The following is a 24,113-nucleotide window of genomic DNA, read 5'->3' on the forward strand; positions in this document are numbered from 1 at the left end:
TGACATCCCTGATGTAATTTTTTTTACAATAAGTTATATCTGGAAAACAGCCGATGTATCTCTTGGTCAGAATCCTTTAGTTAATTTATGACCAAATTGAGCCCTAGAATGATTAAATTATGTGTTCAATATTATGAAGCAAATATATATATTTAAATCTAAAAGTTCCAGCACAAAAGTTGGGATATTTAAGTTTATGGAGATGGTAATTAGATAAAGTACCTACCTATTACTCTGTATGTATCAGTAGTATTTTCTCTAAAGTATTTTGTTAGTTTCATTTATATGTTTACAGATTGCTTTTATAAACTTTTCTTATTTTTTATGTTGCCCTGAATAACTAAGTAGCATTATCCCTTATTAATAAAAAGATTACAGAGCCATGAAATTCTGTCAGTTATTGTGATTAAATAAATGGACACATTGTTTACAAATTACCTTTGAGCAATATATATAAATACATAAAACTCATTTCTGCCTCTAGTATTTTATTACCTAACTCTTGCATGGACATTTTCTTTAAAAATGAAAAAATATTGTTGAATGCCTAACAAATCTAAGCTCACTCTCCAAAAGTCATTTAAGAAAATTATTTGAAAGTGATTTTATAATAACCCATAATTACTTAAAATGCTTATAAAGGCTAACATTAAGTGATATTGAATTGAGTTGATCATCCACAAAATCAAACTTAGTAAAAGATATGAAATTAGCTTTCCAAATAATAAATGAAATTGCTGATCACTTAATGCTTTCAAGAATATAAAATAATTCAAAGCAAGTTCTCATCATTTTGTTCATTAGACATTTAGTTTATTATAATGATTTTTACATAGCATGAGTCCTATTCATGTAGGCTATTTATAAGTCCATGTTCAATTTAAAAAGTTAAAACTCGACATATGTGTGATAGTCACAACCTCCTAACACCATAGGAAAGTATATTTTACATTGTCCTCTCTCTAAAATTCAAACATCTTTAGAGGCTGAATACAATTTTGCCCAATTAAAAAAAAATGTTGTTAAAGAGCTTCTGTCTCAGATTAACTCATGATCTGTGCTTGCTATCTTTATCTTAAGTTAAATCAATAACGTGGTTATAAAAGTACATAATGGTATCAGAGTTGACCTACATCCAATATTATAGTGGGACAAGAATCAAGCAAGCAACGTGATCAGTTGATGCATATTTATCAGATCACTTTTGGGAAAGTCCTGTAAATGCTGTTTCACACATGGTGCAAAGTAACTGGGAACCCTGTCTTACTGAAAATATTACAGAAATACATAATAATTTATGAATAATTCATTTCCCAAACTAATTATATTTATCATTGCCTATGGTTTCTTCAAAAATAGAACCGTAAACCAAAACTTCTTAGCAGACATGCCTAACACTCATGAAAATATAGAGTGTCTTAATACTTATTTTAACAATCTTTAAAATATGTCTTTCTATATGTGCACTGTTTGCTTGTCATATCAATTCAAGGTTCTAAAATTTTTAAATGCTCCAGAATTATATCCCCATTTTCCTGATTGTTTGGCTTATAAATGCATGGTTCCATAGAATAGATCCTACCCAAAGGAAAATAACAGTGTTTTTGCACATTCAATCAAAGATTTAATTGCCTCACTATTCTTTCATGCAATGTTTAATGAGAATGTACTGTTTTCAAATATTGTTCTGGATACTGGGAATTGATAATATCTCTACTCTTGAGTTAACTTATAAATTGTTCTTTGGTAGTCTGAAAAAATAAATAATTGGGCCCTTATTTACATCAAAGCAATTATTGCATCTGGCTTCTTATGAAGTTTTGAAAGTATATTTATATATGTATATTAACTGGAACATTTATTTAAAACATTTATTAGAAAGAAGATAATAAAGATTCAGGTAAATAAAATGGACACATATACTTTGAAAAGACAGTCCAAATTAAATACTGGGAAATCATATTTAATTTATTTGTCCATTTAATCCTTGATAGTATGAAGGGGAATTGTTTGTAGTTTTTAGATGATTAGGTGAACATGCTTGGCTGAATAATGGATCTTAACTCATCTGAGGAAAATTCAGTTTCAACTCTCTAATATATGACATTACTCTTCAGTCTCTGATCTCAAAGACTAGATAAAGTTCTGCATTTGCTCCTTATTTGTGGGTGTGATTATATGTAAGAATTTATTCAGGTTGTGCCTGCTCATCAGCTGAGTAGAAACACAGATTTTTAATGGTAGTCAGTCTTTAAAATGCTGATTTCTAATTAAGGCAATGCTCAAGTAAAACAAAATTTATGTAGCTACCTTCTAGATTATATATAAATCTCTTAATATATATTGAAGACATTGCTTATCAAGTGCAGAAAGACTTCAAAGATATTTTCAATGTACATAATTTAAATTTTCAAAGGCACATCTGGGTTTTCAATTAGCTTAGAGTCTAAGCATGAAATGAGGAATTTAAGACAATCATGTTTCCCCAATTATCTATTATAATCTCCTTATTAAAACAATCTATCCTAGCCTGAAAGTATAATTTTGCCTGATAAACTTTTCTCCGTATGAGCGTTCATTATCATAATATGCATTTACCAACCAATTACATATTTTTCCAGCTATTTATAAATATGTCAACTGCATGATGAACTTTTGCTCCCATTTGTTCAAAACTCCAAATGCTATCATGGTGAGGGTAGTCACGGCTGCAGTTGAAAAAAAAAGGTTACCTATCAAATCTACCTTCCTCCACTTACTCAGTTTAGTCTGAGGCAGACATCAGAGCTTCCCTGTAAGTTTCAAAGGTATATTTTTTATGTGGAAAGCTGATGTGACACCTTCTTCAAAACAAATAAAAGTTCAAAGCCACTCAAGTGCCTGGGAAGTGCTGAGGTAACTTTCCAGTTCTTTTGAAATTGGCCCACCAAATGCTGCTCGGGCTGTAGCATTTGAAAGGGAAAGGCTGTTTTTCATTCCTCCAGTCAGGCTGCTTGAACTCTGTCAGTTTTTATGCAGCTGTTTTACAGGATAAACTTGAAAGGAAGTTGAAAACTGATGAGGTAGGTGAGAACAACCTGGGCCAGAGAGAGGCTAAAAATGACGCCTCATATCTGTCCCTTAGACCACCTAGCAGCACAGACACACCCTGCCATCCCGTGGAGATTACAGTGGAGAAAAGCAACTAATTTAAGAAACAAGACAATGTTTTAGAATGAAAAATATAGAGAATATTAGACTCAAATTCAACCGACTCGGGATCAAGGCTATGGAATTGAGATTATGAGAATATTAAATTCATAGATATGTTTAAAATATATTTAGGAAGAATTAAATGCATGATTGCTCAATACATGTTACTTATTATTATGGTCATCATCATATTTATTATTGTTAATCCTGACTATAAATTACCTTTATCACCAATTTGGTCACATAATGAAGCCTTCATGCTTCTTTCTATATGCCCTTACTGAAGTAACAAATAAGATGCATGGAGGTGATAGAATTATCCCTCAATAATAATATGAAACCAACCCTCTTGCCATCATCAAAGTCAACATAAGGTTTTTAAAAGCAAGAAACAAAAAATCCTTTTTTTTTTTTTGTTACCATTCAGTTAGAATTACATTGAGTTATTGGATTTAATATCCATGGAATATGGGCTATATTGTTGGCTGTTTTACATTGCTGTAAAAGTAGATGGACCACATGAATATTCAAATAATAGTATGAGAAAAATATCTTCTAAACCATTTAAAAAATCAGTAATAGACATATTTTAGAAAATCTAAAATATGAATATTAAGCCACATTAACCATTAATTGATTAATTGGCTCTTTAATCATTGCCTAATCTGTGATATGTATCACCTGCATGCATAGAATTAGTAAAAAAATTACTACAGCCCTAGAGATGCTTATGCCTCAAAGGTGAAATGGACATAAAAAAATACCTAAATTGGATTGAAAATTTACTTTAAAAAGCCCTAAATTTCTCATTTTTATTAAAAGTACATTCACGCACACATACATAAACATAAATACACCATGCCTAAAGAGGAAACATATATGTTCAAGTAAGTCAATAACAAAAAAATTGTTATCATGTGTTTATTGCTTTTGTTATTCAAAAATGTTTTCACATTTGTATTTGGAGGTACTACTTACATTCTAGTGAGGAGGAATCAATTGAGTTTATATTCTCTTCCCATTTTAACCAAAGCACTAGTCATTAGGTTTTGATTGAGCCAAGTCTCTTTTAGTAAATGCTGGTAAAGGACTATACAAATCAAATTTTATTAGTTAGCCTATTTGTCAAGCCAAATAAAAGGGATTCTGATAAACTAACACAAATTAAGAAATGACTAATAATTATTTCAATTTGTGTACATTAAGTGATATTAAGATTTCATGTCTGGTAAAAGTATACATATATACTGAGTAAAGGAAAGTAGTGAAATATTCTAAATTATTTTTTCCTTTTGTGTATATAATGTGCCAATGAAATCATGTAGAAGGTAAATGTGTACTTTGAAGGAGAAATGTTGACAAATGTATCTTTTAAAAAATTCATTAGTTATAATGTAAAATTTTATTATTTTGATTTTCATCCCAGGTGAAATTTACCCCAAGATGTATCACATCTGTTTCTTTCTGGTGACATACATGGCACCGCTGTGTCTTATGGTGTTGGCTTATCTGCAAATATTCCGTAAACTCTGGTGCCGACAGGTATGTAATTTCAAATAACGTGCTTGTGTTTTCTTTAGGATGTGCTTAAAAACAAAAATTTTAAGTGTATGGAAACAACATAATATGCTCACAAAAGTATTGTGTGTTCTAAAATAATGAGGACTTAGCCATGGAAATACGAGTGTGCCTACGCATTTTTTTAGAGTGATATTTAGGGAATACATTTTGTAACCTGCCTTAAAGGCTTTAAATTTTAAACCAAAATTTAACCTTTATGATTAACTGACTTTTGTCTAGGATTAAAATTATTAATTTTGCTTTTTATGAGAAATAGCAAAAAAATTCCTTTAAAGTTTCCTGAGACTATAAGTCTAGAAGGTTTTAGTATTGATGAGATTTATGTAATACATTTTAACATACGTGTTAAATCTCCACCTTCAAAGATTTTATTTTTTAGAAGAGTAGAAGAATCAGGCAGAATTTAGAATTTTAAAAACTTTTACAATGCTGATTTGGAGTTACTGCAATTTGTTAAATAATTTTGCAATGTCAGTGAAAGTTTGTATTCACTCAGTCAGTTATTTATCACACATTTATCTTGTACCTTTTGCATACATATGTCACAAAAAGCTAAAAGCTCCAGTCTTTGCCACTGAGGAATTCATAGTCTAGAAGGGCATAGTTAGATGCAGGGTGAAAATCACCTTAATAGGCATAAGCTCAGGAAATCGGGACAAGGCATAGCGGAAGGGTATCTTATCCAGGGCAGGTAACATTTAAGTTAAACATTAATGATTCAAAGGGGAAAAAAATGGTGAACTAATGGGTACATAACTATGCTATCTACCCTAAGTGAATCATTGTGCAGTGTACGCATGTATCGAAACAACACATTGTAGCCCGCAAATATGTGCAAATAAATGTTAAAATATTTTGAATGAAAAAAAATGATGATTCGAAGAAAGTCACCAACAAACATATGCAGTGGTATACAGAAAAAGGATACGGCTCTGTTTCTTTTGTAAATTGTGTTCAAATGCCACAATTCTTAGAGATATATTTCTCTTCTCTAAATTTATTGCCAGTACTTTAAGCTTATGGGTTTGTGGAAAACTATGCCATTAGTCTGTTTTTTCTGGCATATTTTATCCAACTGAAAGGACTTACTGGGGCCACACTAATTCAATAAAAAGATAACAAACCTTTTATTTGGTCTTTGAGGATGTCTTCATTTGCAATTTATTCAACCCTGCTATTTATTCAAAGCATTTTTCAAGATCATCTTTTACTAGATAGATATGAGCAATATTTTCATTTTTCAACCTGTATGTCTCATAATTTTAAAATTTTCTCTTTTCTTCTCTTTTCGCAAAGCCGTTTTTTATGATCTTATAATAGCAACTGGTAGCAATGTTCATTAGCGTTCTGTTCCCCAACATTTTAAACTAAAAAACAAACAAACAAACAAACAAACAAATGTGGACAACTGCAAAACATAAGTGGGGATTTTCTAGACCCCAATGACTCCACCTGAGAGTGCTTTCTCAGCACTCTCCACCCGCTCATCAAGCCAATGCCACATATTTTGAGGTATTTGTTACTGTAGCATCCCATTTCTTGGTACCTATTATTCTAACAATCAGTTTTCTCTAGGTTATTCTGCTATAAAAAAAAAAAAAAAGTGTGGTTTTCAACAACAGATGCATCTCACTCATGTTCCATATCAGTGGTGAGGATCAGCTGTGGCTCTGCTCCATGTGCGCTCTCACTCCAGAACCCACTTTGAAGGAGACAACACTTCCTGAAATATGCCATTCTGGGACCAGGGTAAAAGGGCGAGAAAGCTGGAAAAAATGTGTAAATGTGTAATATCTCTAAAAATTTCTTCTGTGAACTGGCAAATGTTACATTTGGCATATGTTGCATCTCCTCATGTTTCATTGGCCAAAACAAATCACATGGCTAAGCTTGACCATAAAGAGGGGAAGTATTCTCTGACAGAAGGATAATGGAGATTTTCTTACAAGCTGGGGATGGATAATCTGGAATGATATAGTATTAAAAAGTCAAAAATACAGACTCAAGGGCTGGACTGCATGAATTTGAATCCTGACTCTGCAACTGATTAGTTACATGAATTTTGTCAATGACTTAAATTTCTGTGCCACTCTTTCATCATCTTTAAAGTGGGCTTGTATAGCATCTACCTCACAGGTCTGTTACATCCATTAGATGAATTAATTCAGGTGCCAAAAGCATAGAATGTGCTCATTATATAAAACACCTTAATAGTCTGCTGTTATTTTGCCTTTCTGTTTATATTTCTTAAATAACAAGTATGTGTTCACTGATAGATGTGACTTTTTTTCCAATGCACCTCCTTCATAGCACTTTTAAATAGCATTATAATGACACATTTGTCTGTCTCCTTTACTAAGATGAGGACAGCACACTCTATCCTTCATCTTTGTATCCCTTCAGTTAGCACATGTTTAGCAGATATCTGTTGCTCAGTAAATGCTTTATAAGAAAAAAGTGAGTAGAATAGGAGAAAGTTCTAGAAAAGTTTAGATAAAGGAGGACTTAGGGGAATCTATTGCCCAGTTCCTCAATGAAAAGTTCCTAGAAAAACTAGAATTTGAAAAATTTCTTGAAGGGGAAAAAGCATTTAATGAGCATGTAGGTATAAAGATATTCTAGATTTAGATTGAGATTTTGACTGGGAATGTTCAGTATTAAGAGCATCCCCTATTTTCATATTTTTAGTGGTCAGTGTTCAATATGCATAATAGATTCCTATATTTGCTTATTCATTTATTTACAAATTGATGTACATTTGAAACTTCTTGAGGGATGTACATGGATCTATCATGTTACCATGAAATTCCCAACCTGTACATGGTGTCTTGCACAAAGTGTTCAAAAAACGTTTATAGAAAATATGAATGACTACCAACCCCTGCATTTACATCTCCAATATTTAAGCTTATAGTTCTTAATTTCCCAACTCCAAAATAAATCCAAAATTGTATTACAGGTTTAGAAATAATCCAGACTTTTTTGATGAATTGTCCTGGTTATTACAAGGCACATTATGCAGAAGATTTTCAGTAAAATTCCTGGACTGTGAAATGAAAAACATTTATAAAACAGATTGGAATGGAAAATGGCAAGTTCAGCTAGTGCACTTTAGCAGCCACAATAAAGTAAATTAACCCCAAATGGGTGATTATGTAGACTTCTGCTTGAGAAACTCTCAATTTCCAACTGTTAGTGTCTACACACAAAGTTGTAAGGCATTATGCATGCCACAGGCTACATCAAATGAGCCATCAAATGAAGGGCCTGTCCTACTTGCTTTAAACTGCAGAGATGCATGGAATCTGTTATACAGTTTTGAATTAGTAAGTATAAGATTATTAGTTAGTAAATAGCATATCCTTGTCTGACTTTCTCAAGAACTTTAAGCCTAATTAAAAGAAATACCTAATGCTTTGCTATTATCAATTACTTAAATTCTCTTTCTTTAACAGTGTGACTTGGAGAACTCCCTCAGTCAGGAAACTCTACAGACTATTCTCTAAAACACCTCTTTGTAAGAACTTTAAAATCTTAGCTTGCTTGGCCCTGTGTGCATCTGTCAGCATTTTTTCAAGTTCTGAGTCTTCATATAACTCAACATTTAAATCTTAATCATCATGTGAATTTCCGTGAATTCATTCCACAAATATCTGTTAAGCATTTACTATGTGTCTGGTACTGTGAGAGGCAATGGAGATGAACTGTAGTAGATAGTTAGGTCTGAAACTATATTCTAACTTCCCAAGGGCTTTGAAAGATCTTTCCCTTCCCAGTTCCTATCACAATCTCTTCTGCTACCCTTTATTCGCTGATACTCTTCTGAGAGAATTTAAAATAAATAATATTAGGTGATGACAAAACAGTCTAGTATGAGGAAATAAACAGCAGATTGTACTTGGAGAGGCAGAATCAAGAAGGCAGTAACTCGAATTCACATGAAGAAATAAAGAACACTAGTAAATGTAAACACAGGTAAATATAAAAGATAATGTAAATGTATTTTTGTTTGTAATTCTTTCCTTCTCTTATCTGACTTAAAAGACAGCAGCATAAAACAATAATTATAAAACTATGAAGATTTAGCTTATAATGCATAAAGATATAGTTGAAACGGAGAATGGAGCTATTTTGGAGCAGAAGTTTTATGTCCTATTGAAATTACGTTTGCATTAATACAAGCAGATTGTTTAGATTAAGTTGTTAATTGTAATCCCCAGTGTAACTACTAATTTTTTTAAATGTATAGTGAAAAAAACATGAGAATTAAGATGGTACACTACAAAATATCTATTTAACACAAAGTAAAGCAGTAATGGAGGAATAGAGAAATACAATAGATAAAATACACAGAAAACAAATAGCAAAATAGCAGATGTAAATTGTGCTTTTTCGATAACTCTATTCCACCTAAATGGATGAAGTATTCCAATCAAAAGGCATATATTGGCAGGATAGAAAAACATCAACCAACAAAGAAAACCATGATCCAACATTATGATATCTACAAGAGACACACCTTATATTAAGATGAGGTCATGCATGTTCAGGGTGGTATGGCCATAGACATTCAAAAATACAAATAGGTTAAATGTAACATAATGGAGTAAAGATGTACCATGCAAACATTAACCAAAAGGGAGCACAAATGGCTATAATCTTATCAGACAAAAAGGATTACAATAGATAAGAAGGGACACTTCATGATGATAGAGTCAATCCATCCAGAACGTATAAAAACTGTAGACATGTATGCACTTCACAACTGAAATCCAAAATACACCAAGCAAAAACTAACAGAATTGGGGAGATAGATAGATAATTCAACAATTATAGTCGAATACTTCAATACTCCACTTTCAGTAACAGATAGAGAAACTAGACAGAAGATCAAGAAGGAAATAGAAGATTTGAACAAAACTATCAGCCACTAGACTTAACAGATAGAATACTCCAACCAAAACAATAGACTGCACATTTGTCCCAAGTGCACATAGTACATTCTCCAGGTTGGATCATATGATAGGTCATAAAACAAGCCTCAATACACTTTAAATGATTAAAATAATATAAAGTACATTTCCTTACAACAATGGAATTATGTTAGAAATTAGCCATAGAAAGAAATTTAAGAAATTTACAAATACATAAAAATTAAACATTATGCTTTTAAATAACCAGTAGGTTAAAAAAGAAATCATGAGGGAAATTAGAAGATACTTTGAGATGAATGAAAATAAAAACACAATCTACCAAAATACACATAGGAAATGCAGCAAAAGAGGTGCCAAGAAAAAAATTGATGGTTGTATGCATCCATATTAAAAAAGATCTCAAATCAGTAACCTAACATTCCACCTTAAGAAGCCAGAAGAAAAGAAGAAAATATTCAAAGTCAAAGCAAATCATAGGATAGAAATAATAAAGGTTAGAATGAAAATAAATAAAGCATAGCAAAACAATGGGGGAAAGTCAATAAAACTGAAAGTCGGTACTTTAAAAAAAATCAGAGAAAATGATAAATCTTTACCTAAATTAGTGAAGAAAAAAATAGAGAAGACTCAACTCACTAAAATCAGAAGTGAGAGACGATATGACTCCTGACATTATAGAAATCTAAATAGACCTACAATAAGTAAAGATATTGAATAAACAATCAAGAAACTTCTCAAAGGGAAAAGCTCAAGTGGCTTCACCATTGAATTCTACCAAACATTTAAAGAAGTATTAACACCAATCCTTAACAAACTTCCCCCCAAAATAGAGGAGAAAACATTCCCCAAAACTTTCCATGAAACCACAATTATCTAATACTAAAACCACAGATACAAGAAAACTACAAGGTAGTATACTTGCAAATACAGATGCGAAAGTACTCAACGAAATAGTATTAAGCCAAATCCAACAATATATAAAAAGTGTTATACGTGATGACCAAGTGTGATTTAGCCCAGCAATGCAAGTTGGGTTTGACATATAAAAATCCATCAATTTAATGTTCCATATAAATAGAATAAAGGGCAAAACCACATGATCATCTCACTAGATGCAGTAAAAGCATTTGACAAAATACATCATCCTTTCATGATAAAAGCACTCAATCAGCTAGGAATATAAGGGACTCCCTGAATTTGATAAAGGGAATCTATAAAAACTTCACAGACTATCTCATACTTAATGGTGAAAGAGTGAATGTTTCCCTACTAAGAAGAGCAAGACAAGGATATCTGCTCTTACTACTTTTATTCAGTATTGAATAGAACTGGATTCTCTACAGGGCAAGTAGGCAAGAAATAAAATTAATGATAATAAAAAATAAAAAACATAAAGGTTGCAAAGTAAAAAAGAAAACTCTGTATTTGTAGATTACATGATCTTGTATATAGAAAATCCCAAAGAATCCACATGCAAAAGAATGCATTAGAAGTAATAAATGAGTTCAGCAAGTTTTCAGGATAAAAGATTGATATACAAATATCAATTTCATTTTCTATACACTAGCAAAGAACAATTCAAAAATAAAATTAGCAAAACAATTTTATTTAAAATAGAACCAGAAATAATAAAATGCTTAGGAATAAACTTAGTAAAACAAGTACAAAACGTATACACTTACACCTACAAAATATCATTGCAAAAAATTAAAGAAGGATGAAATAAATGAAAAGACATTCTGTATTCATGGATTAGAAGATTTAATATGGCTAAAATAGAAATAATCCCCAAATTAGTCTATAGATTCAATAAAACCCCTGTCAAAATCCCAGATATTTTTTATTTATTTTGCACAAATTGGCAAACTGATACTAAAAATAATATGGAAATTCAGGGGACAGAGAACAACCAAAATAATTTTGAAAAAGAAAAACAAATTGGAAAACTTACTTCCCAATATCAAATCTCAATATAAAACTACAGTAATCAAGAAAGTGAGGTACTTGAATATAGATAGTTATATAGATTAATGAAATAGAATTCATAGTTCACAAATAAACACAATTTTATGCTCAAAAGATTTTTGACAAGGGTTCCAACACAATTCATTGGGGCAAATCAAAGTACTGTCAAAATATGATGCCAGGACAACTGTATATCCGTATGCAAAATAATGGAGTTGGATCCCACCTTACACAGTATACAAACTTAAAATGAACCATAGACTTAAATACAAGAGCTAATAGCAAAAAATTCTTAGAAAACAGAGGAGTAAATCATCATGACCTTGGTTTAGGCAATGAATTCTTAAATATGACATCAAAACCACAAGCAATAAATGACAAAATAGATAAATTAGAGCTTATCAAAATTAAAACTTTATACTTCAAAGTGCATCATGAAGAAAGTAAAAAGTCATCTCACAGAATGTCAGAAAATATTTGCAAATCATCTGTATGTTAAGGAATTTGTATCGAGAATATATAAGGAATTCTTATGAATCACAACAGAAAGAAATAACCCAATTAAAAATGGGCACATATTTGAATAGACATTTCTCCAGAAAAGATATACAAATGGCCAATAAGCACATGAAAAGATGCCCAACATCGTTAGTCATTAGATAAATGTAAATCAAAACCAAAATGGGATACCTCTTCATACTCAATAGGATGGCTAAAAAATTTTTTTAAAAGACGGAAAATAGCAATCAATGGCAAGAATGTGGAGAAATTGAAACCCTCATACATTGTTGGTGGGAATGTAAAGTGACACAAATATTTTTACAAAGTTTGGTAGTTCCTCAAAATCTTAAAGAATTACCATATATGACCCACCAATTTAATTCCTAGGTGTATACCCAAGAGAACTGAAAACATGTCTATGCAAAAATTTATACATGAAAGTTAATAGCAGCGTAATACATAGCAGACAATAAGTGGAAACAACCCAAATATCCACCAATGGATGAATGGATAAGCTGGTTCTGGTATATGCATATAACGGAATATTATTCTGCTATAAAAAAGGAATGCAGTAATGATACATGCTACAATAAGGCTGAATCTTGAAAACATTATGGTAAGTGAAAGAAGTCAGGCACAAAAATCCACATATTATATGATTTTATTTACATGAAATCTTAAGAAAAGGCAAATTTATAAAGACGAAAATATTTGTGCTTGGCAGGGCTTGGCAGGATGGGACAATGGGGAGTGACTGCTAATGGGTTTGAAGCTTCATTTTAGAATTAAATAGTGATCGTATGATGGTTGCCCAACTCAGAATATACTATAAACTACTTCTTTGTACCCATTAAAGAGTAAATTTTATGGTTTGGTAATTTTCTCTTAGATCTATTTTTTTTTTTTTAAGATGATGTTTTTTAAATAAAAAAATTTAAAAGAGGGTAATTCTTTTAGAAAATTCTGCTGAAACTGTGGGGAAGGAAAAAAATATTAAACACAAAATTTGGCATATTGATGTAAATGAGGGTTTGTAATGAGAATTATCCAAGGGATGCTTATGACTAAAGATTTTAAGGTCCATAGAAGTGCAGAACTTGAGAGAGCCTATTCAGTGAAAACTTTATATCAGATTCCAGAAAGGAGAGGGGAAACCAATTTCTCATAAACAAAATTAAAAAAAATAAATAAAATAAATTAATTTAAAAAAAAGGGTAATAGATTGTGTGATGGAATTATGTTGAGAAACAACAAATCTGGAAATGGTCAAGGGGCAAGAGGCACAGTTTGGGGGGTCAAGTGAGAGGACTTGACAGTAGTCCAGACTAGTAGTCCTTGACCATAGCAGTCATAGTCCAGAAGAGCTATCTGTAGACTCTAACAGTGGAGCTATTTAATGTGAGAATAAAATTAAGGGAAGGGACAAAAAAGTCGTTATGATCCTCATTATAAGAATGTGAGTCTTAATTCTAAAAGATCGGTGCCAAGGTAAAAATAATAATAATAATAATGATGATGATGCATGAACAAGTCATAAGGTTCAATGGGAAAAAGTCACTGAGTGTTGGAACAAAATCATCCTTAAATGGTGTTGAATGTGAGGAACAAGAAAAAGTTCCATTGTCCTTGACAAACAGAAATGTAAGGAGTGTTTACCAAGAGTGTCTGTTGCACTCTCTTACCATGAAATGAGTAATGAATCAAGAATATGATAGGGTAAATAAGACTCATTCTCTTGGAGCAGGCATTGTTAGTGCTAAGAAAAAGGATCATCCAAACTCTCAGACCCTTCCAGCTACCAGCTTAACTCTTTGCACCTCCTGCTCCTCCTAGATAAAATTCTTCATTTATTTTCATTTGTCATATCCTTTTTCTCACCCCCACCCCCACTGATTTCTCAGCCCACTTCATTCTGGCTTCAAGTTCCATCACTACAGTGAAAGAGCTTTCACTAAAGTCACCGATGATTACTGAAGAATATTTTTCTAAAGATTTCTTGCTAAATTCTTTGGCAGCATTATGCAATGTTGTTCATGATTTCATCATTCGTATATTCCCTTCCCATGGCCCTTCTGTCTGTCTGTCTGCTTCTCTTTGCTTTGAATAGTTATTCTCCCTCCCCTGGACATTAAATGACAATTTCATAGGTCCCTTCACAACTTCACACTCTTTTTTTAGGTGGACTCTTTCCCAGGCACTTTTTCAATGAGATAAATTATAAATTTATATAGCAAACTAATCCTCTGAGATATACACAATCACACATACACGTATACACATATTGTGCCTTTATTTCAAGACTTGAAAGTAGATGATATCAGTCCTCTTTTTTTTTAATTGTTTTAGCTATTACAGGTCCTTTGCAATTTCATATGCAATTTAAATCAGTGCTTCAATTTATGCAAAAAAAAAAGACTGCTATGGTTTTGAATGGGGTTGATTGCATTGAATTTATGATACAATTTGGGAAAAATTGCCATAGTAAGAATACTAATACTGCTAATCCATCAGTATGGTGAATTTCTTCATTTATTTAGGTCTTTAATGTCTCTCAGGAATGTTTCAAACTTTTCAGTACGCATATTTTGTCCACATTTATTGAATGTATACCTAACAATACATTATTTTGCAATTAAAACTTTCGTTTTGTAATTCAATTTTCCATTTGTTTATTACTAGTATATAGAAATGCAATTAATTTCTTTTTATTGATTTTGTGTCCTACATATTGCTAAATTCATTTATTAGTTCTAGAGTTTTTTTGGTAGATTACTTAGAATTTTCTTTGTAAACAATAATTTCTTCTCAATAGAATAAATCCGTATGCCTTTTAACTATTTTTCTTGTCTTTTCATACTGGCTAAAAAACTCCAGTACAATTTTGAGTAGAAGTGGTGAGAGAAGACTTCATTCCAATCTTAGAAGAAAGAATTCATCTTTCTCCATTTTGTAGGATAATACCTAAAGGCTTTTTCATAGATGCCCTTTATCAGGTTGAAAAAGTGAGAAAGTTTCCTTCTACTACTAGTTTGTGTACAATTTTTATCATAAATGGGTGTTGACTTTTTCAAATGCTTTTTCTTTATTGAGATGATCATATTTTTTATGCTGTTACTACAATGAATTATACTGATTGATTTTTGAATGTTAAGCCAACACAACATTGCTGAATAAATCTGATTGAGCAATCTGTATTAGCCTATTTATATACTGCTAGCTTTGACTTGATTATATATATATATATATATATTTTTGTCTTTTTGTGGCCGGTAAGGGGATCACAACCCTTGGCTTGATGTCGTCTGCACCGCGCTCAGCCAGTGAGCGCACCGGCCATTCCTATATAGGATCTGAACCCGCGGCGGGAGTGCCGCTGTGCTCCCAAGCGCTGCACTCTCCCGAGTGCGCCAAGGGGCCAGCCCTTGATAATATATTTTTAAGGAGATTTAATCTCTGTTTGTAAAGCATGTTTGGTCGGTGGTGTTCTTTTATTGTCATATCTTTGATTATCAAGGTAACAGTGGCCTCATAACATTGGTTGGAAAGTATTACCTTTTCCATGAATTTCGTAGAGTTTGAACAAGATTGATATTATTTTTTCTTTACTGATTGATAGAATTCATCAATGAACCTATTTAGACCAGGAGATTTTTTGTAGCAAGGTTTGTAAGTACAGTGTCAGTTTTGGCAATCTTTCTCTTTCAAGGAATTTGTCCATTTCATGTAAGTTGGCAAATTAATTGGTTGGTCATAATATTATTTTATTCCCCTCTTAATTTCTGTAGCATACTTGCCCTTTTCTTATGACTTAAGACAGAAAGGGTTTCAAAGTCTATCAATTACATATTTCCAATTCGTAACTGTGGCAATACCTCTTTCAGATGTATTTTCATGTCAAAGATGACTATAAAGTTTATTTATAGTAGTGAAATAGAGTGGTGTGTGTGCACTTTCCACAGTCAGAGATTATTGAGCCCTCACTGACGTGGAAGGGGAAAGACCTTCCAACAAGGACAGACTTCCAGACTGGATCTTTCAAAGCCATTTTGTATGATTATTACTGTTTCTTTGTAACTAGGGATGTATTCAAAAATTTACTGACTTCCATATCACACTGTGTTTAAGGTCATAAATAGAAACCTTGCATCACAATGGAAAAACATGAACTTTACATTCAGATGGACCTGAGTGCAAATTCTGACTTGACACATATTAAAGATGTAGACTTTGGTATTTTGTTTAATCCTTCTCAATGTCTGCTTGATCAAAATCTGTAAAATGAGAAAAATCTACTTTTAGGAATGCAGTAAGGATTACTTGAGATTATGCATAGTTCCTGAAACTCAGTTAATGTCAGTGAATCCTGTTAATTTTATGCTGAATTTATCTGGATACTCAGTTTCTTTGGACAACTTATCAATGGCATAATGTATGTGTCCTCAAAATGAGTGGAGGATTAAGCATCTTCCACCCTTAGTTAGGTAATCATCTAAAAAGGCTGCCACTACATTTTTTTTTTCTGATTGTGAGAACCATAACTATGCTCCCCATGGCAGTTTTTTATTTTTTTTTTATGGGGACCATTTCTTATGGTTGCAGAAGTCATCGAAGGCAGGATACTGGTTCTCTCCTTCATGGGAACACTCAGTGACAGAATCACTGAAGTTTAAATGATCTCTTACAGATCATTTAGAAAACAGTTCAAGACCATTTAGCAGACAGAAAGTTTTCATGCTAGAGGTCTTCTGGAAATTTCTAATGTTCATTGATGCTTCTCAGTTATTTTCAAAAATATTATTTAAAAAGAGAGTCACAGAAGAGGAAGCATTCTCAGCCCCTACCTCCCAATGGATTAAAAGTTTGAGTTGGAACGCCACTATGTGTAAAGGGTAGTCTACATGACAGGACATAAAGACTCAGAAGGGAAATAATTTATTAGATGTTTTCTATTTAAGGGCAGAATTTTATTAATATCATTTGTCTCTTCTTCAAGAGACAAGATGGTCAAAGAGAGTATTATATTAATTCGTTTATGGGGACATCAAAGTAAAATTCTGTTCCCAAGTTAAAGATTATCTAACAGATTTTGATCTTGTGGTGTAAAAAGCAACAAAACCCATCCAACATCCATTCCAAGAGACCACAGGGACACGTTGGTCTGTCCTGGCTTGCAGCACAGAGATAAAAGCAACAGCTGAATAATCTTAACAAAACTAAGACGGCCTTATTGTGTGCTTGTTGGCACATTTTCCCCTTAAAAATATTATGCATGCTGAATTTTATTGTTTTGCTCACTAAACCCTATCAATCTTCATGAGCTTATAATTAAGAAAATATTATACTTGGAGGGACTCCCTGCTATTATCAAATAACTTTGAAAAGAAATGGAAAATTACAAGTTGTGTAACTATTCTTATAAGTCTAAGCTATTTGAAATGTTAATGTAAGATCAGGAGGGATTTTTCAGTGTTTTTGTGTGCATTTTAAAGGGCCAAACACAATATTGGTTGCAAACAACTCTACAACTACAAATAGCAGGCAACGGGGAATGTTTCATTTTTATTCCTATATTCAAAGGTTTGCTTCCACCAAATCTGAGAAGCAGAATACCTAGTAAAAAGCAATAGGTAGTTAAGTCCTATCTCTCCGTCTGGCAGTAGATGGCAGTATTGATACATGAAAAGTCCATTCAGCTTATTTTTATGGTTAGCTGAGAGGTTTTCCTTCTCTTTAAATTTAGGTATCGGAGCTGAAACAGAATTCCTAATGAGATAATATAGTTGTCATCCCTTCACCATTCTCCCTCCTCTGTTTTTACTTCTCTTTTTAGAAGGAGATATCTTTTCAATTTGTAGCTTTCCTTAGATTTTGACAAAGTTGTGCTGTTTCAACTTTTTTCACCTAAACTCCTATTTAGCATTCATTCAACTGAATGAATGCCAAGCACATACTCAGCTCAGCAAACGTTCTGGAGAAACAGGCGCTCAAACCTCCCAGACCTCAGGTGTCTGGGACACTTTTCTAACTGTGTCTTCTAATTACTTCTCCAAAGTGGAACTTTCCTAAGTCAAGTAGAAATAACAGGCCTCCTCTCCTTTCAGATCCCTGGAACATCATCTGTAGTTCAGAGAAAATGGAAGGCCCTGCAACCTGTTTCCCAGCCTCGAGGGCCAGGACAGCAGACAAAGTCCCGGATAAGCGCGGTGGCCGCTGAAATAAAGCAGATCCGAGCCAGAAGGAAAACAGCCCGGATGTTGATGGTTGTGCTTTTGGTGTTTGCAATTTGCTATCTACCGATCAGCATCCTCAATGTGCTAAAGAGGTAAAGTTTATTACTTGAAAGTAAAGTGGCTCTTTTCTTGGTTCGTTATTAAGAGCTTTTTTTTTTTTTTCTGTTTTCCTTTTCTTTTAGCCAGAGAAAAATCTATAATTTCTGCCTAGATACGTTGATAGCCAGATGATTTAGTTAAGTTGTTGTTGCCAACAGGTAAAGCGACAGCCTTTTAGAGTGCTCAGACACATGCTATTTTCTACGCAGATTCTCTGTTGAACTGCAGACATAAAACAGATGTTCTTCCAACCTCTCCAAGCTGATTGCTGAGCCTTAGATGTAGAAAAGTTTCTAATACAAAAAAAAGAAAAGAAAAAGAAAAAAGAAGAAAGGAGAGAGAGAGAGAGAGAGAAAACAAACTCATTTACAGCTTGGAGGTTTTATTTGATGAGACCAAATAGGTTTTTCAAAACTTGGTTCTCAAAGACATAGGCAATCATGAAAGAATTCTATCAAAGGATAAAAAGAGATAAGAATGTTTTTTTGGTATTCTAATTATAATTAAAAGTGCATTTGTGAGCATGAAAAAAATAATCAAGGCCGATGCTTTGTGTTGAATGTTTAAACAGAATGAAAGAAAATCCATATCCTGAAGTCATTTAATCAAACTCAGGATAAATATTAATAAAAATCAACAAAAACTGTTTCAGTTATGAAAAAAAATGTTATATGTTATACTGCAGGTACAAATCTTTAGTTAAAGCAATTGACATAAACAGCAGATGCAGAGACAGAGGTACACACTGAACTTCATGGCCAGCCGACTTCGTTGGGCATTATCAAAACTTGCACATAGTCTGGTCCCAAGGCAATATTAATTCTGTTTATAACAGACTTCAAACTTAAACTAGCATTACTCCTCTCACTTTTCCTTGATTCAGAGTCACAGCTGGGGACCCTGGAGAGAGGCAGCTTCGGCTAGAGTCTTAATGGTGGTATAAACACCTGCAAAGACTTCTCATTCTCTTTGGCCCTTGCTTTGATTGCTTAATTGCTTTATCAAATGAGAAGAAACGGAAAATGAACTTTTGGTCAGTAATATTATTTACTGCAGGCATAGACTTAAGGGTAAGATTTTTGGCAGCTTGAGTCCTGGAGACATACATCGGCTCACAAGAAAGTGCAAAAGGATTTTGTCCTTATCTTTTCATGCATCCCCTCTATTTTTTTTTTTCTTTCTACTTTTTGCTCACTTAGAAACCTCATACCAGTTTATTCTTGTCTTTTGCTGTTTTGCTAGGTATTGTCTTCTGTTCTTAACAACTTCATAAACATGCTATGGTACTTGGGGTTTTTCTTTTCTTTTTTTTTTCACTCTTTAAGTCAGTTTACATTCAATAAAAATTAGATTTACTACTCTCTGGGTTCCTCATTTGGGTTTCCAATATATCAGTACTTGCACCTTTCCTTTAATTATTTCCAAATACTCCTTAATAAAATTTCTCTTATTCTCTGACTTAAATACACTCATTTACAAAGAAAACAAATAGCTTTCTAAGGAGAAAGTCCAGGTTAAATGTAAAATATTTTCAAGTTTTTGGGCATTCTACTCTTTTCTGCAAAATATTTTTTAAATTGAAAATTGTTATTTTCTTTACACACACTTTTTTTTTTTTTTTTTTTTTGTCATTTTCGTGACCGGCAGCCAGTGAGTGCACCGATCCGAACCCACGGCGGGAGCGTCGCCGCGCTCCCAGCGCCACACTCTCCCGAGTGTGCCACGGGCTCGGCCCCACATTTTTTTTTTGAAATGATTATCTTCTTGTCCTTGCATTTTAAATTTGTAATTTGTCTTTTCTGTCCCTCAAAAAACCTTCCTAGTTTCTTTTCTTTGAAATTTAACTTTTTGCTTTATTCAAAACTAACTTCTTTAAAGCAGTTCTTGTTCTTCTAAGATTTCAAAGATAGTAGAAGGTTATAACATATCATGAATTCCATTTGTCTGTATTATTTCACTCTATATTGTATTTTTGTAAAACCCTAGTACTCTGTAGAGCATCACTTTATTTCTGAAATACATATCAGATGAAAAGAAAACATACAGATAGGGCCCAAATCATACAATTAATCATGGAGCCTCCAGCAGGAAATACATTATAATCTTAATCTATAAAATTATTGAGTATTGTTAGTATTCTAAAATATCTACAGCAAGTTATCTGCTACAGGTTAGTGAATAGAATTTAATATATGGTATATTTTTAAGTATGAAACAAAAAATAGACTTAAAGGATATCATAATAAAAAAAATTTTTTAGAGTTTAAAATAATACATGGGAATTTAAACTCATGAATTTTCAGAAATTACCAGAATTCTGCCTACTGAATACTAGTTTTTCTTGGGGCATAAGGAGGTTTCAGAAGCCAATTTTCGGTAAGGCCAGGAAAATTGGAGTTGAAGGAATATAATACTTTGATCAATGCACAAATGAAAGTAGGAAGAAGTATTTACAGACTGCAAATTAGAAGTGCCCTTTAAATGACACACGTATGGAATATTAATACAACATTGCTCAATTGTATTTAGAAACAAGATGAAATAAAGGTGATATATATATTCAATTTCTCTAATCTTATCCACACAAAAATATTGCATTTGCTGTTTGCAGGAAAGATGGACCCTGATTCAGCTTTTGACTTATTAATTGTGCCATGGAGGTTCTGTTCAGTTACTGAAGTTATTGTAAACTGACTGTGGTGCCCTAAATCAATCAGTGGTGATGTCTGCAGTAGAGGAGGACAGGGTCTGGCAGCTTCTATCAAGAGCCTCATGCACTTTTCAATTTAATTATTTAAAAGGTACTTTTCAGATTCATGCTAAATTTTCTGTTATTGTTCCTTTTCCTACAGAGTGTTTGGAATGTTTACCCACACTGAAGACAGAGAGACTGTATATGCCTGGTTTACATTTTCACACTGGCTTGTATATGCCAATAGTGCTGCGAACCCAATTATTTATAATTTTCTTAGTGGTGAGTTTTCAATTGTTTCTTCTATAAACCACAATTACAACCAAGGGTGAGGACTCAATGACCAGGTTTGAAACAGTCGTTTTTTTTTTTTTTTTTTTTGTCAAAACGTAATTGATTGTACATACCTTTGGGATACGGCATTGCATATCAATACCTGTGTGCGATATGTGATCTTCAAATCAGGATAATCACTATATTTTGAACTCTGTGAAGGGCTTAGATGCTATTTGAACTATTTTTCCCTGACCTTATTTGTCTTGAGTTTCTTCCTTTATGAAAGGAAAGACATGATACCTAACTCTTCAGAGAAAATTATGTACGTGATTTTTTTCTCATAAAACTTAAAAGAAATGTTAAAATAAGAGGAAAGTAAAAATTGTGAGAACAAATAATACAGATTGTTGTGTCATATGTTAAACTTATGATTAACAAAAATATAAAATACTTTTATCTGTTTTGCCTTGCTCTATTATTCCTTTGCCAATACATGCAGCCTAATTGAGATTGAATTGGAACCTTTCCACTTTTAGATACTTTAAATGTTTTGTATTTTGTATTTACATTCCTCTTGTGGGTAACATCTCTCAAGTTTACCTCAAGATTTCTCACTAGTCATAAAATATGATATTACTCCTAAATAACACATAAGCTAAATGGCACATACTGTAATGTATTCAATCTAAATGACATACATCTGTAATTTATTCAATCTACCTCTGTTTATGAAATCAAAAATGATTACAAGAATTGTTTAAATAACTACTGTCATATTTACATTTTGCCTGATTGACTTTTAGAATTGTGTTTTAATTAGCTACATCTTGACATTGTCTTCTTCTCCAACCCATTGGCTTTTTCTCTTTTATTTCTGTCTCCAAATATACGTTAATTTTATATGAAAGAATAGCAATTCATTTTGCATACTTAATAAATTATATGCATCTTCTAACCTCTTCTTTGGCCTTCTGGTTACATAGATTAAAAAACAATACAACCAATTAGATTATTTTTAATAACTTTTTTTCTTTTAAAATTATTGCACTATGACTAAAGCTCTGAGCCTTGCACTAAGCAGGACAAATATATCAGGAAATTGTAGGGAGAAGTGTTTGAAGCAGAAGCCATAGAACCAAGTCAAAGTTCTAGCATGAGGTGAAGAGTGAGACTTGGTATGTGCCTGCTAGTGTCCTGGGCCCTTAAACACTTATCTTCTCATTTAATCACTCAATAACCCAGTGGAGTAACTGAGGCTCAGAGAGAAGAAATGAAGATTCCCAATACTGCTATTCACTCGAATCAAGGGAAATTGTTTCATTTTCATAGTTAGCCAATTTCCCATCAGTAATTTGAAGACAAGGAATGCCTTCTCAAGCTTTTTTCCCCTTCAGTTTTTTTGTTTTGTCTTACATAGATAACCAAACCAGAAAATTTCTAGATATTTAAATATATTTTTCTAGATATTTTGTTGAACCGATTGGCACTAGCAGTTTCTTTAGAACAAAATGCAGGAGTAATTTCTGTATCGTTTTGGCTACGTATGATACAGGTTTTATAATTTTTGAAATTTTAAATATCTCTGGGCATCCTTCTACTGCTGAGCACTTTTATTATAGGTACATCGTTAAGATATACCTTCATTCACAACTACGTGATGCTGACTAGAAAGTGACTTAAAACTAAGCAACACATGAAAAGCAGTCTCATTATTTTATGGAAATACCTCATTGTTTCAAGAGTCACCAACCTTCCAATAAGCTCAATTTCCTTTTCCTATTTTCCTCATTTTTGCACAATATTACACCTCATCATTAGCTTGGCTCAAGGGAACAATGCGGTTGTACCCTATTCATGATTTGTTGAAACATTTACACATGATTCCTTTTCCTTTCGTTCTCCCTGGTTTGCCAGGAAAATTTCGAGAGGAATTTAAAGCTGCATTTTCTTGCTGTTGCCTGGGAGTTCATCATCGTCAGGAGGATCGGCTCGCCAGGGGAAGAACGAGCACAGAAAGCAGGAAGTCTCTGACCACTCAGATCAGCAACTTTGAGAACGTATCAAAACTCTCAGAGCAAGTTGTGCTCACCAGCATAAGCACACTTCCAGCAGCCAATGGAGCAGGGCCACTTCAGAGCTGGTAGAATACTTACTCATAGGACAAGGACACCTGAGTGAAACTATTCTTTTTTAAAATCTCTGTAAACAGGAATTTTATTACCTGACAATCTGAAGCTAAAATTACTTCTGGATCCATTTTTTAAAAAACCTATTACTCTTTGGAAATGAAAAAAGTCAGTTTAAAATAATTTCTCAACTTCTGACTTAAACATGTTAGAAGTTTAACCTTCAACTGAACTTATTTCAGGCTATTTCACTTTTAGTTTCATGTATTATAATTTTTGTCAATTAAATGTTTGAACATTTCTAATTCTTTTTATAATGCCTTGTTATTTTAATCTCTCACATTCAAATTGGTTACCAAAAATTACCAAAAGTTATCTATTGATTTTCTTTTGCCTACTAAAAGAAGGCAATTATTAATTCTGAATTACCAACAGACATGTTAGTTGACTTAATAGTTTTTTTTAAAAAATCACAAAAGACTGTTGTTACAATGTGATATCTGAGAGAATATTTATA

The 24,113-nt window shown here is 32.7% G+C and overlaps 1 protein-coding gene across 1 annotated transcript in view; it reads left to right on the forward strand.

The window, feature by feature from the left end:
• The window catches only part of HCRTR2 (hypocretin receptor 2), a 101,802-nt gene that overhangs the window by 75,932 nt on the left and 1,757 nt on the right, over positions 1-24,113 (forward strand). Inside the window, exons 4-7 of the mRNA XM_063098007.1 lie at positions 4,619-4,734; positions 18,275-18,495; positions 21,355-21,476; positions 23,385-23,610. Coding sequence (XP_062954077.1) covers positions 4,619-4,734; positions 18,275-18,495; positions 21,355-21,476; positions 23,385-23,610 — 685 coding nt within the window. The remainder of the gene's footprint in view (positions 1-4,618; positions 4,735-18,274; positions 18,496-21,354; positions 21,477-23,384; positions 23,611-24,113) is intronic.

Source organism: Cynocephalus volans, chromosome 5, assembly GCF_027409185.1.
Source record: "Cynocephalus volans isolate mCynVol1 chromosome 5, mCynVol1.pri, whole genome shotgun sequence".
Taxonomy (NCBI): Eukaryota; Metazoa; Chordata; class Mammalia; order Dermoptera; family Cynocephalidae; genus Cynocephalus; species Cynocephalus volans.